The 22,699-nt window shown below is 45.9% G+C and overlaps 1 protein-coding gene across 1 annotated transcript in view; it reads right to left on the reverse strand.

Moving 5' to 3' along the window:
• TIAM1 (T-cell lymphoma invasion and metastasis 1) overlaps positions 1-20,495 on the reverse strand; it is an 89,503-nt gene extending 69,008 nt beyond the window's left edge. The window contains exons 1-2 of the mRNA XM_009282944.2: positions 20,321-20,495; positions 14,007-14,986 (exon numbers count right to left, since the gene is read on the reverse strand). Coding sequence (XP_009281219.1) covers positions 14,007-14,975 — 969 coding nt within the window. The 5' untranslated portion in view covers positions 14,976-14,986; positions 20,321-20,495. The remainder of the gene's footprint in view (positions 1-14,006; positions 14,987-20,320) is intronic.
• Between the last annotated feature and the right edge of the window lie 2,204 nt (positions 20,496-22,699).

Raw genomic sequence — 22,699 nt, forward strand, 5'->3', positions numbered from 1 at the left:
CCAACACAGCTACATGGGCGTAAAACCGGAGCGCCAAAGAACTGAACCAGATCCGTTGTGTTCACTGGGATAATTATTCCCGTAGAATGATCGGGGTTTGGATTTGTTTTCTAGGCCCTTCTTCCTCTGAAACCTTTTTAAAGGGAAAAAGTGTTCCACTCATATAGCATAAACAAATCTGCATTCTGCAGTGAACACTGCATAACAGTGGCAACAAAAATTATTTGAGGTTTTGAGATTTCTATTTTAGGTTAATGATTTAATAAATATACAATCTGTCTCATAATTATTTCATCCATGCTATACAAAAAGTATAGAGTTAATTCCAAAATTTTAGCTGATGTAACTTTTAGGAAGCATATCTCATGCTTTAACTAGAATTAGTTGGTTTAAAAACATAAAGAGCTACTAAAACAGACCACCAACTTGAGGGAGATAGGATTTGTAATTTTGCCAGCCAGCGTATGCATAAAACTTTCTCGGTGCTTTTTAGCAGATGGAGTATTTTTTCAAAAACAGAAGTGCACCCAGAGATGTTCAAGCACAGCACTGCAATGCAGGCTCTCAAGGTTCCTCATGCCCAGTGTGACACAGCCTTCTCGTGTAACCTTGATGAGACACAGCATTAATCGCCTCAATTTCCCCATCCATAAATGGGGATTATACTCCGTAACTGATACATGGGCATAACGACTTACTATTTATAAAAAAATGAAAGGATGGAAAACTCAGAGTGAATGTTATATACGCTCATAAGCTTAAATTGTAGCATATTTTGCAAACATCTTTATAACCTTTACCATAATGCAAGTGATAGGCTGGACGGGTCAAAAGATCTTTTCAGCATAATGCTGCAGCCCTGCCCCTAATCTCCCTCTGCTCCCTGCAATCCCTTTTCCTCTCTTAAATATCCCATATCAAAGACTTCTTGCCAACCCGTGCAAGCCCTTTGGTAGGAGGAGGGTCTGAGCATACAAAGGTCAGAACGGTTCAAACCTACAGCCTGCTAATACTGTTCACGCCCATGAATTATGAAACGTAGCACTGAGTGAGCTTAGCACTTTCGGAAGTCTGCTGTATGAGAAGATCGGTCTCGGGGTTAGTAGGGTTAAGAGCATTCGTTGCACAGGTCTCTGACTTCTGAGTTCCTGCTGCAATGTCAGCTCATTCTCATCGGAGGGTATGAAAAGCTCTCAAGAAGCAGCCGGCATCTGCTCTAGCCGTCTTGCAGTGCTATAATCCACACACTGAAGCGCATTCAATTAGGAGTTCAGCAGAAAGTACAGAGGTTTAGTATTGTGCTTCCGCAGAAATGTGCCAAGACCGAAGGGGTAACACTCCCAAGCCAAGCAACAAACCATAGCAGGGTTTGATGAACACCTCACTGGGGGCACAGAACTACTCCTGCAAATTTTCAAATGAGGACGCTGAAAATTAAGCATCCCAGCTCGCACTGTGAGCAGCACAGTTCCCTGCTGACGAGATCAGTGTGGATACACGGGCCCCTAGCTTTGGACTCCAGCCTTTGAAGTACCTACTGACATGGCCACCAGAGGCTACTGCCCAGACATGAAGCGAACATTGTGTAACCTTGATAAAAGCTATGTAAAAATTACTCACGTTTTCTGCTCAGGTTCTCAAAGAGCCCCGTGGGTGACAGCAACGTCTCTCTCCTCCGAGGAAGACTTATTACCATCCCAGGTCCATGACAGGATGTGCCGCAGAGGCTTGCTAATGAAACAGGCATTTCACTCCTCGGCAGAAGGAGTTACCAGGCAAAGACTCTTGAGGCCGAGAGCGAACTACAGACACGGTTCAGTCTTCACTCCTCTGACTCTTGCCCAGCGTCCCTGCGGCTCTCCACCAGGATGCCGATGGCATGTGCCAGACACATTGTAGGAGCTGGGAGATAGCTGAAGACTGCAGAATGCACGTTTCTGAAGCCCGCAGTTTTGGACATTATACACACATTATAACAAATCACCAGCACGTTATTCTGGACTTGTAATTGCTATCATCAAGGGGCTCTGTTTTATTTCACTAGTTAAAAACCCAAAAGTTTCATTCAGCTCTGTGTAAGATTCAGGACACTGCACCTGATATTTTACACCTCGCCAGAGATCTTGTGTTTTGTATTTTCAGGCTGGCAAACAGCTGTCTCCACACAGAGGAATATTTTTGCGCAGAGACACCATCCCAGGAACCAAATGCAAGACTGGAACTAAAATCAGTGCTGCCCCGCTTAGCCTTCCGACTGGTGTTTACCTAGCTTCAGGCCTGGGAGAACAAGAGGGCAAAGCAAGAGGGAGGTGGAAATCATTAAATTGGTCACACCAAGTAGAAAGCATGTGGCAAAGAAAAGAAAGCGTCTTTCCTCCAAGACAGTGAGACGGGGGAAGTCATGGGAATAGCAGTTCTTGGCATTTTGCAAACAACAGGTCTTAGTCCATAGAGATAACAAACTGAATAAACAGGGGGCTTTGATCCTTCGATTTAAGAATGCTCAATGGAAAGCAGGGAGAAAGTTGCATAAAGACCACTGGCTGAAGAAGGAAACTAAACAGGCTCTAGCGACTCTGCTGCACTATGCAAGTGCTTTGATGGGGAGGCGGTAAGTAGTAGCACAGCCTCCACCAGGATCTGGGATCCCTGGTGCTGATGATGATGATGGAGGAGCAAGCACCGTTTCTTACACTGGCAGTGCTACCATATCGGTTGTAAATGCCCAGGGTTTATGAAAAGGGGTTCAGCAGACAGCAATTGAGGGAAAGAGGAGGGAAAGGTGGACTGCCCTACGTCAGAGAGATGTGCCACAGAATGAGAAACCAGAGACAGACTGAATGGTGCCATTGTTACCAACAAGAACGCAGGGAGGCCCAGCAAGCAGGCCATGTGCCAGGACAGCTACAACAGTCCTCACAGCATTCAAATGTAATGAAGTGGAATTATCACAGCCCCATCAAATTCAGTGAACAATTTAACTGATGAACCAATTGGGTAAAATATTAGTGAACGTATTAGCAACCCACTTAAATATATGTTTTTTCCTCATGTGAACACTGGGTTTCATGCAAAGCAAGCCGGTGGGGAATAAAACTGTAATGCAAGCTACATCAAGCTAATGTACTTGGTGCTGTAGCTTTTGCATACTCATGTGATACTACTACCTCTGTGTGTCTGCTATAGCCACGTTTGTTAAAAAATTCTTGCTAGATTTAGAAGGTACACAGAAAAAAACCTTTTGCTTTAGATAAAATGTGTACCTTAAGCTAGCGAGGATCAGGCAAAAAGTTTGGAGGCAGGTTCCAAGTGTCTTTGTCCCCTTGTTGAACACATTTGGTACTGGCCTCTGCTGGCAAGAGACCACTGGATGGGATAAGCTTTGCCCAACTCTCCAGTTCATGACTGGACACATTCAGAGCGCTTGCAGTAACGACGCACTTACCAAACTTCTCACCAACAGCACAGTTACAGACACTATTAAAATGGCTTGGTGAATCACTTTCTCCTGTTTGACTGACAGCAATGATTCATGGGCACTTTAGGCACATGAGACTGATTTAGTAGGAAAACTCTTACTTCCCTAATATAAACAGTTCCTTATGTGGATAACACTTCTTTCCAAATTAACCATGAGATTGAAAGTACTCATTAGTAAAAGGTGACTGAGTGTTTTTTTTCCTTGGAAGGGACTCCCTCCAAGAGAACGCAAATCCTCTGTTCCCCGTCCTGTTTAGCAACAAAGCAATAAGGTGTTCACATTCAGCAACATCCCAAAATTGCACATAACCTGTCTGGCTGCTAGTTAGGCAAGCACCATGAAATACATTTAAAATAGATGGGTAAGCAGCCTGATGGTTTGCATGCTTTTATGTGCCTGGTGTCTCTTTGAAGCTCCTATGTAGAAAAAGATTGGCCTGGTAAGTGGTTTTCCTTTCTTTTCAATACTGACTCTACCATCATTTGATGGTCAAGGTGGTCTGTTAAGGTGCGACTTGCTCCAAATCAAAATTAAATCCTTTCTCCAGAGTAACTTTAACACCTGGTAATGAATGCATTAGAAGACTTATCTGTATTGAAAAGAGTCAAAACATTCCAAGAAGCAAAGATAAATGATAAATTGCAATTGAAATCTGAGTGGGAGAAACGGTTTGAAACCTGCAAGGGAGAAACACAAAAGCAACTCCATAGCTCGTTCTGTCTGGGAGGAATACAGTTTTGAAGACTGTTACAAACATACTGAATCATGTCCACATAACTCACTGTAAAGTCAGAGGGATTATAATGACATGAAGGAGATCTGCCACCACAGCAACGAACGAAGCCCCTCAACCAGATGCTGGGATTTGATACGAAAGGAGGTTTTGAAGATATCTACAGGGCCATCTACAACAGGACAGTACTATATGAGAACTAGCTAGGATGCACTGGATTTACAGCAGGCTTTGGAGAACTAAACTGACAGCCACAAACCAACACGAGCCAACTGCAGTTTTCTATTGGATTGGTTGGGTCTTGTTTACACCTCCTAGGAAGGCTCCCAAGTCCAGCGAGACACAGTTACAAGCCAGCTGCAATTTGTATGTGGATACCAGACTGAGATGCTGGGTTTGTTACCTCTGGGAATTCAAAGAGATCGGATACTGGTATGTACAAGCAGCTTTGGTTCCTACTTCTGTGCACTCACCGCACTGGTGCAACAGTTCTTCAGATGTCTGAAAGAGTTGAAATTAAGAAAACCCCAAACCCTTATATGTGTTATTAAAGCTGCTCAGAGTGGTTTAACAAGCAAGTAGGTTTTGGCCATGGTTCTCTGAGAACAAATTTACTCTCAACAAAAAAGGTACTAGGTCCAGACCTCTAGATATTTCTCCTAGCAGTAAGCTTCACTCTTATTATGAAAGGATGAATCAGAGTCACGGATTTCTGGGCAATAACCCCTGGGAAAGTCTTAAGGCATGGATTTCAATGGACTTTCGTTCTAGAATTCCTTTGTGAACTTGTCTTGGTGAATGCTGTACAGTGTAATTTGGCACCTTGAAAAGACAGACAAGGTACTGGGTGCCAGGCACCCAGAAGATGCTCGAATATGGGAAGGGGATGTGCATCCACTTTGCTCCTGTGGGACAGGCAGGTAGCAAACACCAATGTATGAAGCATCCATCAACCCCGTTTCCTTTGCAGGCAACTCTGACCGATATATATGGCTGTTACCTCAGTATTACATATGGGTCTTTCAGTCCGTGTTAAGCTATCACGTTAGCTTGGTGCCTCTAACACAGGGGTTGGGAACATTTTTGGTTCACTGACTCCCCAGACATTTTCCAGCAAATATTTGGGCCCTTCCAGAAAGATCATCTCTGTAGACCACCATGCTTCCCCAAGGAGCCTGGTTTTCTTAGCTGACTTAGATGCCTTAAAGGCAAATTATGGACCCACAGGGACTTCTGCAGCAGTCAGGAAAGTACAGCCCTGGCGACTTGTCAACTGTGAGATAGAAAATGCTGAAAATTAAACTATCCCCCATAAAGCTGCAGGGAAATACATGGGACAGCTTTACCGTTCTCTCCAAGGTACTGTGCAGAGCTCTTCACTGACTCAGGACGGTTGTGGCATCAGTTTGCAATCTGTTCATATTCAGAAAGCTAGTTTTGCAACCCTAAAAGCTAAAGTATTGGGTAAAGGGAAGGGGGAGGATGTTTTGATTTTGCTTTTTAATAATATGAAAGAAATCCAAGCCTGTGAGAGAATGCACAAAGGACAACAGGGCCCTTGGCAGGAAACAGCATGAAGCATCACCATGGGACATGAGCACACCCGCTTTTCCCTGGCTTTAGCACTAACTTTTGAGGGGTGCTAAAGGATATAATACCATGAACAAGAATCAACCCATAATCCCGTAAAGCCTCTTGCAGTATGGTCCCTGCACACAGCTTGCGACACCTGCACAGATCGGGGGTGGATGCCCGCTTTCCATCCCCAGCAGTGGGAAGAAGTCTCAGTTCTTGAGCTCTGCAGTGTTTAATCCCTCCATTTCCAAATGATATGCTGAGGACCCCCCAAAACTTACCTTGCTTTCAAACCAATGGACCACCCAGATGAAGAAAGTGTCTAGAGAGATTGAGCTAACCATAAACTAACGCAAGCAGCCTAACTGTGCTCGAGTTAAACAAATGGCAAGATGCCTAACCAAAATCCTGGAAGTAAAATACAGGGTTAGGTTACTTTTTGTTCACTTGGTGCCAAGAAGAAGCAGTTCTTCTTGAGAAATGTAACAGAGGGGGTAGAAGTGGGAAAGGGGGAAAGCTGCTAGAACAGCAACTTGAAATCAAAATGTATCATCTGGGAGGTGTTCACCTGAACAATCACCTAACTTAAGGGAGCAGGGAAATGTCTGCCATCTGGGATGATGACGAGTCACCGGATCACATGCTGAAGCTCTCTGAAAAGAAACGTTTCAATGGAGCACTTCACTGGAAAGGATCACTACTGCAAATTGCATCCATCTAAGTAAACACAGCCCAGCAAACAAGCAGCTGGGGCAACCTGTCTGTGATTTTTAAGTGGAAAGTACTTAAAACTAAAAACATGCAGTGTATATAGCTTTACAATGAATACAATTATTGCCAATGGTACAAGCACTTCAGACGTATAAATGACAAAGTCCTACTGTTTAAAAAAAACATGCCTGAATGGAGCTAGATCAGATATCAGGACTGCTGATTTGCTTTCTGTTGGCTTCAGACCAAGAGCAAAAGAAGAAAAACAAATTAAGATCTTCCAAAAGAGTATCAAAATATTTGCCAGCAAAGACCAAAACACTTGTTTTCACATGCTCCTTTCCCTGACAATATCGGGGCAGAGTTGTGTGCTCTGAAGGGAGTGACTGCTATTTGCTTTAAAATATCCTGAATAAGCAATACCTGAACTAATCTCATCCATCTGGGAAGGGCAGCCTGGTGACAGAGCAGGGAAGACCTCTGAGTTTGGGTCTGAAGCCCTCTATTCAAGCTTTCCTCCAGGCTCACGCTGAATCCGCTTCCAGTTAGCCAGGCTATAAGCAGCTCATTTCGTCTAGCCATTAAACAGGTCTGGTCATTTGGTCCCACTGAGAACTGCCACACTGGCTGCTGCCTGCCCCAGCACCGGCAGCCAGCAGGACCCAAGGTGTGGATTCACAAGCAATTTACACTGGTGCAAGCTTGGGCTGCCACCAAAAGAGTGGTTACCCCTTCCCTCCCAAGCCCATTTCCGCCCCTTCCTTTAACTTGGTCCCCTGTAGCTGAAAACAGAGATGTTTGGTTTTAACAGGGTTGTTTGCCTGGAGGCTCAGCAAAGTGACCGGCTGACCGGTGCTCTCCAGTGGGATTCAGCCCCTCGAGTCACCTGAGCCAAACCGTCCGACTCGAGGACCTCCAGCTTTTGGAGATTCAGAGCGTGGCTCAGGCTATATCCGAGACTTTGGGAGTGACCTCCGTCTGAAAGGCACTACCAGGCTGCATGAACAGGGGCTCAAATCAGTGAGATGCACACTACAGCAGAAAACCAGTAACGTCTTACTTTTAGGCACTTACTAAACTATGTGTCATTAATTATAATTTAATGATACACACCTTTGTCTTTATTTCTTTCCTCAATTCCCTCTGGAGTCAAATGACAGATTAAAGGTCAGGGTCAATCTGTTACATTGAAAACAGCTATGTTTTCCAGAGTACAGACTGAGATGTACAGAATTACTTTAATAGGAGCAGAGCTTCAGCTGCTGAACGTACTCTGCCTGGAAAAGCGATGACCGAGGAGGGCTATAAGAGCAGGCTGTAAGGTCACAAGTGTTATGCAGAGAGTGAACAGGATGCAGTGGAAGCCAGAAGGAGAAAATTATTTCAGAAAAGAGAATTCATGAGGGACAGGTCAACCCAACACTCTTGGATGCATTCCTTGCTCAGGAAGACTCAAATCGCTAATTTTCTGGGATCAGGAAGAATGCCCTAAAGGAAAGTTCACCCCGTAATCTCCCCATTTCTTTCTTTTTCTGAGCACTTGGTATTTGGGAAACAAGGTACTGGGCTGGATGGTGCTTTCATGTGACTGACCCAGTGTGCATTTGTGAAAAAGTTTTACACAACTTAAAAACAAGTATCAGCTCTCTGGACTTTAGCCATCCTACAGAACGTAATGAAACACTATAACCTGTTATAAAATTCCCTGAGATGGTAAAAAAATTATATCGACTGGAAAGATATTCTATTTTTAGTCTGGTTTCTGTGTACGTCCTGATCTAATTCCCACAAAAACCTTGGTTTCATCCCCTGCATATTCTGCAAAATTTTTTTACAAGGATTTTTTTTAAGGCTTGAGATCCCAAATTCCTTCAGGCTACCTACAGAGGCCTAAAAATAGTAATAAACTTGAAAATCAGACAAAAGGGGATTTAACGCGCCAAGGACATAGTCTGGGGCTGGCGCTGAAGGAGATGCAGTTTCCAAGTCAGTTGGGCAGGAAGTTTCTTCACTCTCCCCCCACTCAGCTTCACAACAAACACTGGACTGAAGACCCTGTAAAAAACCTTCACTTTCCCTGCAGAGTTGAGGGACGACATCTTGCTGCTCCTTCTCAAAAGTTACGTAAAAAACCTGGACTGCACCATTGTAACACTCACGTTGGAATTGAGCTTTCCGGAAGAATCACAGACTGGGCTATAAAGCTCAGAGAGGAATGAGTCACCCTTCTCATACATGAGTGGTTGACCATGCAGAAACGCTTTGGCCATTGCGTCTCCTTGGATTTTAATGCACATGGGAGTCACACCATGCTCTAAATACTGCTTGTAAAACACCATCACTCCCCCAGAAAAGACAGTCCACTCACAGCTTCACACTTCCTAAGGACTACTCCTAATGCCTCTTCTACAAAACAAATACCAGCACTGGAAGCTCATGGTGGTCTCCAGCTTTGGTGGCCACTGCCATCACCATCTTGACCATCATGAAAACCAGAAGGGGAGGAGCAGGACATGCAGGGACGGAGCCAGCATCAGGTAGGGCTGACTCACACCGATCCGGCGCAGACACCAATGAACAGACACGCTGCTGGCACCACGGCCTGGCAAGCAAATTTTGCCGCGTGACCAGAGTATCCTCTGTATGTGCAGGATGTCTTCACCTCACTACCCTTGTAGCAGAGTTTGAAATGTCAAGAGGTCCATGCCCTACACGAGGCTGTATACCCCCCCATTTGATGGTCTAGAGAAAAGAGCAGTCAGAAATTACCCACAGAGGGGGAACATGGAATAAGGAGATGGCAAAATGGGCTTGGAAGTGGCACAAAATCAGATCTCAAGGTTTCCATTCCCTAATTCCCCTCCTGAAACTTCAATTAGGGCTCATAACAGCAGGGGAGCATGTGGTTACATTTGTCTCTGAACATCCACCAGGAGGAGGAGGAAGAGGAGGGAGGCTCCCACAGGCAGATGTTTAGCTGCATACAAGACACAACAGGGCCATTTCACAAAATCTGGATCCCAACAAGCGCAGGATGTCCACCTCACTCCCCTTGTAGCAGAGTTTGAAATGTCAAGAGGTCCATGCCCTACACGAGGCTGTATACCCCCCCATTTGATGGTCTAGAGAAAAGAGCAGTCAGAAATTACCCACAGAGGGGGAACATGGAATAAGGAGATGGCAAAATGGGCTTGGAAGTGGCACAAAATCAGATCTCAAGGTTTCCATTCCCTAATTCCCCTCCTGAAACTTCAATTAGGGCTCATAACAGCAGGGGAGCATGTGGTTACATTTGTCTCTGAATACCCCCCCATTTGATGGTCTAGAGAAAAGAGCAGTCAGAAATTACCCACAGAGGGGGAACATGGAATAAGGAGATGGCAAAATGGGCTTGGAAGTGGCACAAAATCAGATCTCAAGGTTTCCATTCCCTAATTCCCCTCCTGAAACTTCAATTAGGGCTCATAACAGCAGGGGAGCATGTGGTTACATTTGTCTCTGAACATCCACCAGGAGGAGGAGGAAGAGGAGGGAGGCTCCCACAGGCAGATGTTTAGCTGCATACAAGACACAACAGGGCCATTTCACAAAATCTGGATCCCAACAAGCAGGTTGTAGGATCCTGTGGATCTCACAACCCACAGTCAGAACAAGCTGTATCCAACCGGAGCTTGTCTGCCTGCAAGCAAAAATGGGTGAAAATGTCAGCCAATTAAGCTTTTTCCACCTACATCACATCAGCTCCAAAAGCCAAACAGGATCCCAGCAGAGCTCTCCGGGAAGTCTCGCTTCAGCAGATCTGAACCCTTAATGTTAAAATGTTACGAAAAACAGAACTGCTGCGTGGGTGCCCCAAAGCCACCCTGTGAATATTAATCGCTTGTGCACATTGAATATAATTGTCTCTCCAGTATTAAAAAGCTCTCCTTCTCAATTAGTGGAAAGTGACTCCCACAGTTCAATTTAAGGTTTAAATTTGGAAGGGAGAGATTTTCTTTTCTTCTTTTTTTTTTTTCTTTAATGTAAACCACGTACTTCTAAAGAACCCATGGATAAGGCATTATAACAAAACATGTACAGCTGTGATTCTGGCATCTCCTTTCTGTGATACATTCCAGGATGCGTTTTCCCAGTAGCAGTGGTCAGCACACCACAAAAATTACAGCTTCTGACAACTTCTAATAAATTTAGCCTGTATAGAAAATATGATGTTGTACATATAGTTGAACATGCATGTAACAGTACCTGGATTCAGGAATCAAACACAAGGGCACAAACCCATTGCTGTCGTCTCAGACTTACCCTGCGCTCAGCCTCTCCTGCTTTCAGGAACCTCTTTGGGAACTAGACTAGTCAAAAGCTACCTACAAGTGGCCATCAGGACCTTTCAGTATTTCTAGCACCAGGATAGGTGAGACTAAAAAATCATGCAAATATCCCAGCTACGACTTTCCAAAAACCAAAGAAAACCCACTGGCAAATACAAACCCAAATTCTTGTGAGGATGGGCAACAGTGATCTGGGCAGAAACCTCACTCCTGGCTATGAGGCTCAATTAGGTGACTTTGAACAAGGGAGCTTACCTCTGTACTGTTAAATAACACAGGGACAGTGACAGGTCACTGGCCTGGAGATTAAGAGGGAAAACTGTGTCCAATACCATGTTCCACTTGGCCCTGGCTCAACTTTGTGTGGTGCCCCTGTGGCCCTAAGACACAACTATTATTTTGTGGGATCGGGATGGGGGGAGGCAGTTCAAAAGGCTGGAAAAAAACATGGAAGTTTTGACTTAGTTCACTAAATTGTTTTTATAGCATGAAATGTTTTACAGCATGAGGACACATATGGCAGGCTCTGGGGCAATGCTCAAGGTGGTCATCAAGACTGTGAAGCCCATTGAGAAAGTGTTGAAGGACTGCGGAGGGCAGAAGGAAACAAAATTCCCCAAACTGTGACCAAGTACCAGCTGGCACAGGCCAACACAGTGCCGAGGAGTACATTAACAGCAAAGCAGTAAGGCCACCAGCTCTACATCTCAGCTTCCACCATCTCAGGTAGGGTAACCATCACGCTCCACTTCACACCAGGGGTGTCGAGTAAAGATGAGCAAAGTGCTGAGATATGGTTGGATTGGGGACCTAGTACGGAGACAGGTTGGTAGTTTCCCTCCTCTCACCCCATCCAAAGCCACCTAATCAGGTTCACCAAGGAACTAGTCCTTTACTTTGTGTGCAGATTTGGACTTCCTTTTCACTCTATCTATCAAATACATAATGATAGTCATTTCCCTAAGCTTGCTAAAGGTAGGCTTGGGCTAACATGACTTCATTGCTGACAAGTATCTTATACTTACTGTACACTGCTAGGATTAAAGACTTGGAAGGAATTTTGACCTTTCCAAAGCTTTAATTTTGTTGAATTTATACGTGGTAATAATCACTGCTGAGACTCCTTATTGCCATCGTCTCCAAGCTCAGGAGATACATCTAGTGAAACCAGCCACACAAAGCAATTCCCCTGGGTATAGCTGAGGCCTCGCAAAATGCTACATAAATTTGTGACTTTCACTAAGTGCCTCAGAGGAATCTTCTTAATGCCAAGATAGGCACCAAGAAGAAAAACAAATGCTTCGCTGTTTACCAGCGACACTGCTCTCTTTTTCTTAAATACACTTGAAAGAGGGCTGGAGGCAGCAGTTGCACCTAACAATCTTCATGAAAGCTGTTACATTCAAGGCTGCCAAATAACATCTTTTTTTGGTTGTTGTTGTTGTTGTTCTCATGCTTTTTATCCTGCACTGCCTTGATGGAGCACCAAAGGGTTTCTCCGCTCGCACCATAAAAATACCCCAAAAATAAAGAGATGATTTTGAAGTACAAAGCTGCTGTTGTGGGACGCTGCAGCATCTGTTTTAGCATGTCATTTTTATGTTTAGAAGCAGCGTATCTCTACAGATCAAGCACAGCCAGTAAGTCACCAGCAACCCCTTCCCATCAGCTCTCACAAGTCAGTGCCAGCTGACGGGGCGACACGCTCCTCTCGCCCTCCAACAGCCCTCCGCAGCCCTGCACCTCCTCTGCGGCACGCAGCAACCTGCCTGACTCACACTGCCCAGCCTGATACGTCTAACGCTGGTGTCCTGCCAACAGCTCAGCCCAGCAGCAGGACACGAGCCTGCCAGCCTCCAACCTTGATGCAACGTGCTGCTTTTTTCTTTTTCTGGGTCACGCGGCACAGTGTGTGTACGCTGCATGGCATATGTAGGAGAAACCATGCAATAAAATCAGGGGAGCCACTGAAGCATGCAATCTGGTGCACAGCTCTAACTTGCACCATCAGACTGTTCTGTGTCCCTCGGCCATGTTTCTGAGCCAGTGGCCACAGCTAGAAAATAGTGCATGTAAAAAATGGCGCTGCCAGCCTCTTCCATTAGGCATCTGGACCACTGCTCTGAGAAGGTCCAGCAAGCCAGCTGAATGAACTTAAACTGAGCACAATATGCCCACAACGTGTATGCCACACGCGGCTTGTACAGGTGGGCAGGATTTGTAGCTCCTTTCTCCCCCCCTTCTAAGAGTAGTCTGCCACTTACTGTAAGCAGAATTACTGTTTGCAGTGCAAGGCGGTGCTGTGTAACTCAATCAGGCAGAACATGGCCAAGAAAAGCAGGGGAAAACATAATAAAGACCCAACGGCAGCCGTCAAAGCAAAGGTCACAGGACTGGTGTTTGGAGCTCGGGAGGGGCACCAGACAGAAAAGCTCATCTTGGCTCTGTGCTGTCTGTTAAAAGGATGAAGGATGAAGGGTATGACATCCTTGCTGGCTAGGAGAAGCAGCATCTTCTCCATACATCTCCATCCCCCATCATTTTTCAGTTTACAGCAGGTGAGCACCACAGCTTGCAGGACTGGCAGTCTCCTGCAAGGGGACAGCACTATTTCTGGCTGATGTTTTGCACAAATGTGAATGTTGGCTAATTAGAAGAGTGAAATTTCAGCCCAGTGAGTGTTCACGATGGAGGGAAAGGGAAACACTCGCAGGTTTCTCCTTTGCTTCCAGCCTCGAGGGCTGAGGAGTGCTTGCACATGTGCAGGCAGGGGAGGGTGACAGGGCAGGGAAGGCAGAGAGGGGAGACACAACCAACACGCGCAAGCTCCCCGAGTGGAATGATCGGTTTTGGCAGCTACCCTAGAAAAAAAAGACACCATCAGCACTGTGAAACACACAGGAAAATCTTTAGCTGGCAAATGCAGATTTATCTTCTCCAGAGGCAGTGAAGGGTGGAAAAGGCCCAAACAGAGTTGCAGGTAGGGAAGGGAGCAGTGATGGGATCAAGCCAGCTCTGGAGACCGGCTAGTTCAGCTCCCTCCTGGATACAGCCCTCTTCTTGGAAAAGGGGTGTTGAAGGAAAACAGAGCCTGGAAGAACCTGGAATATCTTTATCTACAGACACAGCTCAGCAAATGCCACACGCTTCCATTTTACATAGAAGAAAACTGCCTTACCTGAGTAGTTTTCGCCCTTCTGCCTTGCATGCTGTTACTATGGCTAATTTGTGGGTTGGTGGCCCCTTCAGAAAGGCAGTGGGATTTCCTACAGGGCAGCGTATTGTAATTACTGTAGGAAGGTGCATCCTCAGCGGTAACCGATGCCATCTTATGGCTCCCAATATCCGGGATGTCAGACACTAAATTCCGGCAGTACCCTCCAAAGGCATTTCGCGGGCCGCCGTTGACGGTAGCACTCGGGGTTTTGGGGGAATACAAGTCGCTCATAGAGTTGGCGCGTTGGCAGGTGACCAGCGGCTGGGGGCTGCCGCTGGCCTCTGTCCCCCGGGTGGCCTCGGCATCCTTCTCTTCGGCCAAGCCCAGTATTTCCTCGTTGCTCGTTAAATGCTCCTGGCTGAGGTCGGAAAGCGAAAACTCCAAGCTGTCCTCACGCCAGATGTCGGCCGATTTGGAGCGCTTCTTCTTGAAGCTGGCCGTCTCCATGAAGTTCATCCCGTTGGCCGTGTATCGATGTGACCTCCCGTCGCCCTCCGCCAGGAATGGTGCCTCGTCCACGTAGAGCCTGCTCTCCTCTGAGTCAGGCATGCTCTGGACAGAGGCGGCGGTGAGGACAGTGCTGCTGTCCACGCTGGGGGTGACGGAGGAGTCGGTATGGTAGGAAACAGGCCGCAGGCCCATGTCCACGCGGTCCACCCAGATGGGGCTTCCAAAGTCCTCTAGGTTGGCCTCCTGGGCGAAGGGCTCCAGGCCATTCTCTGCCAGGGACTGGGGGATGCTGGGGGTGCTGCTGGAGCGGGTGCTCACTTCTGAGTTACGGTGGATAATTTTACCAGAAGAAGCGTGCCGCGTCCGGCGAGAGGCTTTATTGGAGAGGCGAAGCGAGCGGGAAGTGTGCTTGCGGCCCAGGCTGGCGTGCTTGTCTCCGTAGAAGGCATGCTCCACGCTCTGGCTCTCCGCGTTTCCCATGGCGTCACAGTCTGCAAGGGGAGAGAGCGTGGACCGTTAAAGGCAGCAACCAAACACGTAGGCAAGAAGACACACCGACGCCCCAGTACACCCAAAAGAGCTTTTTGTTTTTTAATGAAGCTGTCAAGAAACCTACACCACTGCTTCCCCTGGGTCTCGCAGGATGTGCTTTAACAGTGGCAACTAATCCCACAGAATTAATTAAGGGAGCCAGCGACCGTACCAGCAAACTTATAAATACAACTCAGTTAAATCGGTATGTAGGAAAAAGGCAGACCACAGCTATGCTGGTGTACATGAAGAGTGTAGAAGAAGGAACAACTGAACCCTGAAGCTTGGTCCGAACTGGAGCCAGTTTACTACCAAAGTGCACTGGCAATCGCAGCTCTGCATGCGTTCACTTGACTCCTAGCATTAGCTAATCCTTTGCAATTCCAGCCAAAACTACAAACTCAAAAAATCAACAGCTATTGTTTATCTGAATGTAACAAGATGCCAAAAAGTAGATGGACATACTTTATCTGAGATTTCACTTTTTTTTTTTTGCTAGGAACTGCGAATTGAAGCACCAGATAGCAAAGTACAAATTCAACTGTCTGGCAGCGAGCTAACGATAGGTTTGATTTCTGGAACAAAAAAACAGTGCAACATTAAGCAGGTACGGAGAGACCCACACAAGAAAGCCGTATTATGAAAAATAAATTAGCATGAGTGACTCAGACTATACAAAAATAACCTTTCCTTCCTACTCACTCTGAAGCAGATAGCTAGATCTAAGCGCTTTGATCTAGCAAAGAGAAAACTGAGCTGGAAGGCAGGGACTGGGTTTCTGTCCCCATCTCCGTACCTAGCCTTCTGCATTATTCAGTTGCACACATCCCGCCGTGAAACAGGTTTCCCATCGAGAAGATGGGAGTGATGATCTGGATTCAACCCTGGAAAACACTTTGAGGTCTGTGATCTCACTCAACAAATGTCAGAAATATTTTATCAGTAGTATTGGCTCCTTCTGGCCGAAGATCAAGAAGAACAAGAAAAGTAAATGTTAAAGTACATGGCCGTTCAAAATTAAATAGGAGATCCTGAATTACACACAAGGCAATTATATCTAGATAAATAGTCCATAGATCTTGAACAGAAATTCCAAGACAAAATTTCCTCGTTTTGAGGTATTTCTATTAGTCCTGGTTGAAAAAAAAAAAGGTGCCCTGACAGTAAAATAATCTGGAGTTTTTCATTTCTTGGGGCAATTTCCTTTCCTTTAACAGGATGCACTGATGGGTATTGAGCCAGATGCTGGCAGAATGAATGTGATCGTATATTTTCCCTCGCTGTCTAAATATACACTATCGCTGCTGCACAGAACTGAATTGGCCCTACATAAATTACATGTGAGGAATCGATTGTGCTAAATGCAGGCACAGCAGTTCTGCCGTAGGCTGCCCTGGGCGCATATGGTGGAACTGAACTTCTGCAGTGATACTTCTGACCACAGTCAGACGACTGCGCTTCTCTACTCTTCTACCCAGCTAAGAAGGTCGTGTCTGAGGCTAAAAATCTGTTCAGTGCTGGAGCAACAGGCACTTCCATAAATATCTGGACATTTCTGTATCTAAAATAAATGTAATCGCATGTGACCTAAACTATACCAGGAAATACCCTATGTCTACTGAAATTAACGGCTGAACTCCCATTGACTGTCATGAGACTTGGTTATCATGCATCGTTTAGAAAAAGAAACACGCTGAACAGAGGGCAGGTTTTAATCTAAAAAAAATGACAGCATTATAAATCCCTAGACAGGGTTTATTATTCCTTAAAAGCTACAGTCCTTTGATATGGACCGGACTGAAAAATAAATGTCAGCTAGCTTTTGCTTCTAAAACATTTTATAGCACAAAACCTGCATTTTGTCTTCCACACTGATGTCTAAAACCAGACCTCAACACTCCCCATCTTGCAAAAGAAACCCTCTCGGCGTAATGCTTTTAGCTGCTTTGATTCTGAGATTCTTGCTAACCACACTTTCATTCGACAGGATTTCCACCGGCTGCAAAGCCCATCAGAGCATGCAACCATTTATCCCCAGTCTCCAGCAATCACTTCAGTACCTATCTGAGGAGAAAGAGCAGTTTTAAAAGTCTTCTTGAAACCCTGAATGATTGAAGAGTGGCTCTTTACCTTCAGAAACAGAGCTGCCGAAGGGCAGGAGCGTCCCCTGCACACCACACAGCGAGGCACACTTGCTGATGAAAATGCCGGGCAGTATGGCTACGGAAAGCAGCCCTGTGCCACCGTCTCGATGTAGTCTTCATGCACACCAGGCAAAATTTCACCCAGCCAAAAAGTAACAGAACCACAAATGACTTGACGAGGAAAGGAGCAGCAGCTCAGGCTGCGTCCCGTGAGGAAATAATGCCGCTAGAAACACTCTCACGGAAGGAGGAAAGTCTTTTCTCCACAGACGGCAGCAGGAATGTTTACTGAGTGATTTCACACAATGAGAAGTATCTGCTAGATACTGGCAAGAAGTGTCAGACTTCAAAGTAAAGAGCTGTCCCTTTTTAATTCCGTGGATTGGCACTTTAGGTGGGGACGGGTTTGCAAATCCCGCAGGCTGCTATCTATCCCGCCGATTAGCCCATACCTCTCTCCTGCACCCAGGAAGGACGACTGAAGAGGCCTTACCCTACAGCCACTGATTTCCCCAGCATTACGTTGCAGGTTTGCACATTCTGCACGGTGGGTGCAAGCGGGCCACAGGCAGGCATGGGGCAGCTGATCCAGCTGCAGCGATGCAAGACGGCCCATCCCTGCAGTTTGTCACTGTCCCCCGCCAGATGCCAGGAGGTGAGGGGCACAATAGGTTGAACCCACCTCGAGTGGGGACGGCCAACCCCACCGGATCAAGCTGAGGGTGCCCACTTGTGGGGTGCCTGAGACAAATTGCTGCCCCTGGAAGGGACCCCCTTCCTACCTTCTCACCCCCATTTTTGCCTCCCCTCTGCATTTCTGACTGAGCATTTCCACCAGCTACCCTCAACCAATTCAGGTGCTCATGCAGCTGACTCCACTAAAACAGCAGAAAATAAACCGGGGTGGGGGGGAAGACTTTATTTATTAGTTTACTTTTGCTGGGATAGTGAATTCAACGGGCATGTGCCAGAGGCAGCACAAGGGTGCCCACCTGGGGACACAGTGGGGCGAGGATGGGGCAGCATGGCTGGGGGGCAACACGGGAGCAGGGGAAGAGGGGACAGCGAGTGGTACCTCCCCCATTTTTTGGCAGCAATGTGCTGTTAGGTCAGCCCAGGCAGATGTGGAAAGGCAGCCCTGAAACATGTGAATTCACACTGAAGCAGATGCCGGCGTCCTCAGCTAGCAGGAACGGGTGCTGGGCAGGGGAGGGGAGCCCCAACCTCCCCCTCCCAGGGGCAGTGACAGACACCCTGGGGCAGAAACGTCTTAAACTGCTCCAGCTACGACTGCCAGATGCTGCCTGTCTAGGGCTTAACTGAATTTAGCACACTCAATGAAAAAAATCTGTATCAAATTAAGAAAATGAGTAATGTTAATGGGAGTTGCACGCAAATGCTGGTAGGACAAAGGCTCCCCTTGTTAGCTCACCCATAGAATCCAAAGGTGACCATTAAAGACCTATCAAGGTACCACCAGGATACAACATAAATCAAGTGTGACACGTCTTGATGCTTTAAACAGGTCTGTCGCGCTCGGCCAAGGATTGCGACGTGTCAAAAATCTGTTCTGAATTATTCTCTGAAGCTAGCAGAGATTAGCACACACAGACCACGCATCGCAAGCAGAACTACTTGGAAATTTTTCAGTAGAAAATGTTGATTCATCAAAACCCAAACTTTTCATGGGACTAGACCGCTTTTGATGAAAGGCTCCTCTGCTCCAAGAGGGAGAGATTTGAAAACCAAAGCGGGGAGACAGGCACGTCTCCTGGACGAGGCACCAGCTCAGTGACTCAGTTGCCTGCCAAAGACACGGAAGATTGAGATTCGTATCTGCAGCCCAAGTCAGGCAAACGAGGGGTGGCAACTTGTTCCTCCACGTCCTCAAGAGGTGGCCTGACCATCGAGCTATCGGCTGCTCTGGGAAAGGGCTCTCTCTCCCAGAAGATCTGTTCCTTACTGGTTCAGAGCAGGGAAAATGTCAAAATTGTGGAAGTCTTTAAGGGGCCAGGAAAGTCACCTTTTAGCTAGCTTGCATGTCAAGAGACCGTACAGGGGTTTGATTTGTTTTTAAAACCAAAACTTAAGATTGCTATCAACATTAGGATATCAGCAGAGAGAACACAAATTCTGCAGGAAAGCTTCGGAAAAAAACAGTATTCCCTACATCAACTACCCTAGACAGACAGACTGAACTCTAGCTGAACTGCTGAGTTTTTGCTGGATGAGTCTTAGATAAAATGGTTACACATAAATATGATCACATTCTAGATGACCACTGATGACGGCCCCATCAAAGAATATAATTTTCTTTGAAAACAGTCATTTTCCTTTACCTTCCCTTTCCCCCAATATTAAATATTTCTTAAAATAATTACAAACCTAAAATACTCATTTCAACTAAACCTAAGTTACTAACTCTCAAACTTGCAAAAAGTTGGGCCTTTAGATGCCAGAAGAAAATCTGAAATATATTAACTTTCCAACCAAATTTTAAGCACCTCACAAGACAACAGATTGCAAATTTAAAATTAGATTCTAGTGGGAGGCCCTGGTGACAAATCTGTATTTTTCTCCTGGAGTGGAGCTTGAAGGCTGTGAGAACCAGAACAATGATTAAATCCACAGCGAGCAATGAGCCTACAGAAATAAACTTTTGCTAAAATCTGCCAGCCAACAACAAAGATTTCTACTGAACTCACAAGAACCACATAGAAAAATGTACAAGACTAATAACCAAGTGTGAACATACACATTTTATTGTAATTAAAATGTGCTTTTTCAAAAGGGCAAGAGAGAGGCTGAAATTCCACAGTAAGCCTTTGAGTTTCTCAAAAACTCCAGCAGCATATTTAATTGTTTTCAAATCAGAACCTTTTAACCAGCCATTTCTTTTTTGTAAGCCGCTCTCGAGTATGTTAAAGCATGGGATGGACTCCAAAAAGGCCCTGCAGGCAATTCAAATAAGAGGAGGAGAGAGGGAGGAAGGGATGTCATCAGTAGCTGCTTGATAGCCATTCAAATGCCTTTGTATTGCTAAACGGGTGTAACCATAAACCGCATGCAGCTTATCCAATTTTTCCCCTCCCATGAACCACTATACAACACAGCAAACTCCTACATAAAAATATATGGACACACATGTACCTTCCAAGGCAGTACTGGTATCCAGCGCAACCTTCCCCAAGAGAGCTGTGGCATTTAGAGGTATAGAATTGCAAATGATACCAAAATGAACAGTTACTGGGACTGCAGAAGCTGTCAGCACCTGCCACTCAGCGACTCCATTACTCTCGCGTCAGAGTCTATGACTATATGCCAAAAACCTGGGGAGAAAGAGGGGAGAAAAAAAAAAAAATCAGACAAAGGGTTAGCAGGAATGGCTATACAGGAGAGGTCCTGTTTCATCACTTACCTAAGAAACACTGTGCAACACAGCATGCGAATGCTGTGCTTAAATTCGAATGATGAAATCTGATGATGGCAGAATAAATGAAAAACCCAGTCGAGTAGGAATGGCTATACAGGAGGACGTCTTCTGCCAGGTCCTGTTATCATCACTTACCTAAGAAACACTGTGCAACACAGCATGCGAATGCTGTGCTTAAATTCGAATGATGAAATCTGATGATGGCAGAATAAATGAAAAACCCAGTCGAGTGCCGTCAGCCCAAACTACAGAAAGTGGAGAGTTCCTCTTCCCACCACTTTGTACAATAAAAATCCCCATAGCCATTAAGAAGCCCCTGCTGAGGACAGTCTGTCTCAGGCAGGTCTAGAAAATCTCAGGTCCAAAACCACACCCTCATTCGAAGATGACCGCCAAGAAAGGCACCTTCCAGTAAACCAGGGTTTAACTTCTGGAAGCAAGGGGGAAGCCAATTGCCCAGGGAACAGGCACGAAACTGGAAGACCTCAGAGATTTCTCTGCGCAGACTGTCTAATTTACAAAAAGGGCGGTTATCCAAGCAGGGATTTCATTAACATTTTTCAAGGGCGAATCAGACATGTAGGGCAGAGCATTTACATGCATTTTTGTGCACGGTGAAAGGATCGTTGGGTTAATTGCATTCACTAAGGCAGGGATACAAGAGACCAGTCTGTGCCTATTTAGACCTAAGACAAGTCGTAAGAATAGTCCTCAAGTTACACACGTGTGCACTCGTGTGGGTACCAAATCCCAGCCCTTTCTTGACCTGATACCACTGGCAAGCTCCCTTGCAAGTACGCCAGCTCAAGGTCCGGTCCTGTGAGATACGAAGAACCACAAACTCACTGGAGGGCTGGGTGCTCTGCCCTAGCCAGCTCTCAAGTCACCCAACTCCCCCTTCTGCCAGCCCAACACCAGCAGTGAAACATCAACTCAACACTGCATGCAGAGTTTTGAGAGTTATAAACTTTTCCAAACATCTCAAGGAACAAAAACCTTGGAAGAGATTACTGATGCCCTTCATGTTATTAGAGCTGCCTGGTGGGGAAATTGTGATCCTCAATCTTGGCTGGATTCTCAAAAGAGATGAGAGTCACCGGCTCCTTTCTAAATTAAAAACATTCTCATTTTCTTTCTCCTCCTTCATGTTCCCCTCTCCACTCCCCACCTCCCCCTTTTCCCCCAAGCTCTTGGTTGAGATCTGAAAAGCAGTTCATGAATGGCTCAGGAGCTGGCAGAAATTAATAAAATGAAGCTCATTTATATTGAAATGGACTCATTACCGTGCCAGCTGCCAATAATTTGCAAGACAGGAATCTTGCTGACAAACAAGGTCCTACAGGCAAGAGGCTTTCCACCTGCATCCACCGCACGACGAGCAAAGCTGCAATGTGCATTCCTCACCTCCAAAGAAAAAGGAATCGTGACCATCTTACTTCAGATCTGCCTGCTGCTGCCCCAGAAAACTTGTCCAAAAGAGGCAAAAAAACAGACGTGGCTGAGCATTTTATCAAATTTTCCATCCTGAAGTGCCTTTTGAGGAGTTTGTAACTCAGAAAAATCTGCTCCAGGCTGAAAAGAACTCTGGTCCCTTCCGTGAGAAACCAACTAAAACATCACCCACACCCCACGCCACCTGTGCTCCTCCGACAAAAATCATTCTTCTTCTTGCACTCATTTGTTAAAAAGGTGGGAAGATCCAAAGTGGATGTTTACAACTTGGATATTGGATTATCCAAATCCTCACTACACTCCAGTACATCAGAAGCGCTGGCAATATCCTTTGCCACAAACAGACGAGTACCATGCACACACAGCTCCTCCAGAAGAGGGTTTATCGTTACCTCCAGATTCTTTCCTGAAAAGGTTTGTTCCTATTAACTTTTACAACTTGAAGAGTCTTTCCCAAATGAAACAAGCCATACTTTTCAAGAAGAACATCAGTTTTTCATACTTGTCTCTGTCTGCCATTAATACGCACTGGAAGAGTCCTTGCCCCCACGCTTCCCAGTTCACCCCGACAGCCCAGGCTCTGCCGCAGTAGAAATTCTGGGGGTCTGCAGTGCTGAAGCAGCCTCAGACAAGAACTTCCCTCC

Source organism: Aptenodytes forsteri, unplaced genomic scaffold, assembly GCF_000699145.1.
Source record: "Aptenodytes forsteri isolate BGI_AS27 unplaced genomic scaffold, ASM69914v1 Scaffold2, whole genome shotgun sequence".
NCBI classification, from domain to species: domain Eukaryota; kingdom Metazoa; phylum Chordata; class Aves; order Sphenisciformes; family Spheniscidae; genus Aptenodytes; species Aptenodytes forsteri.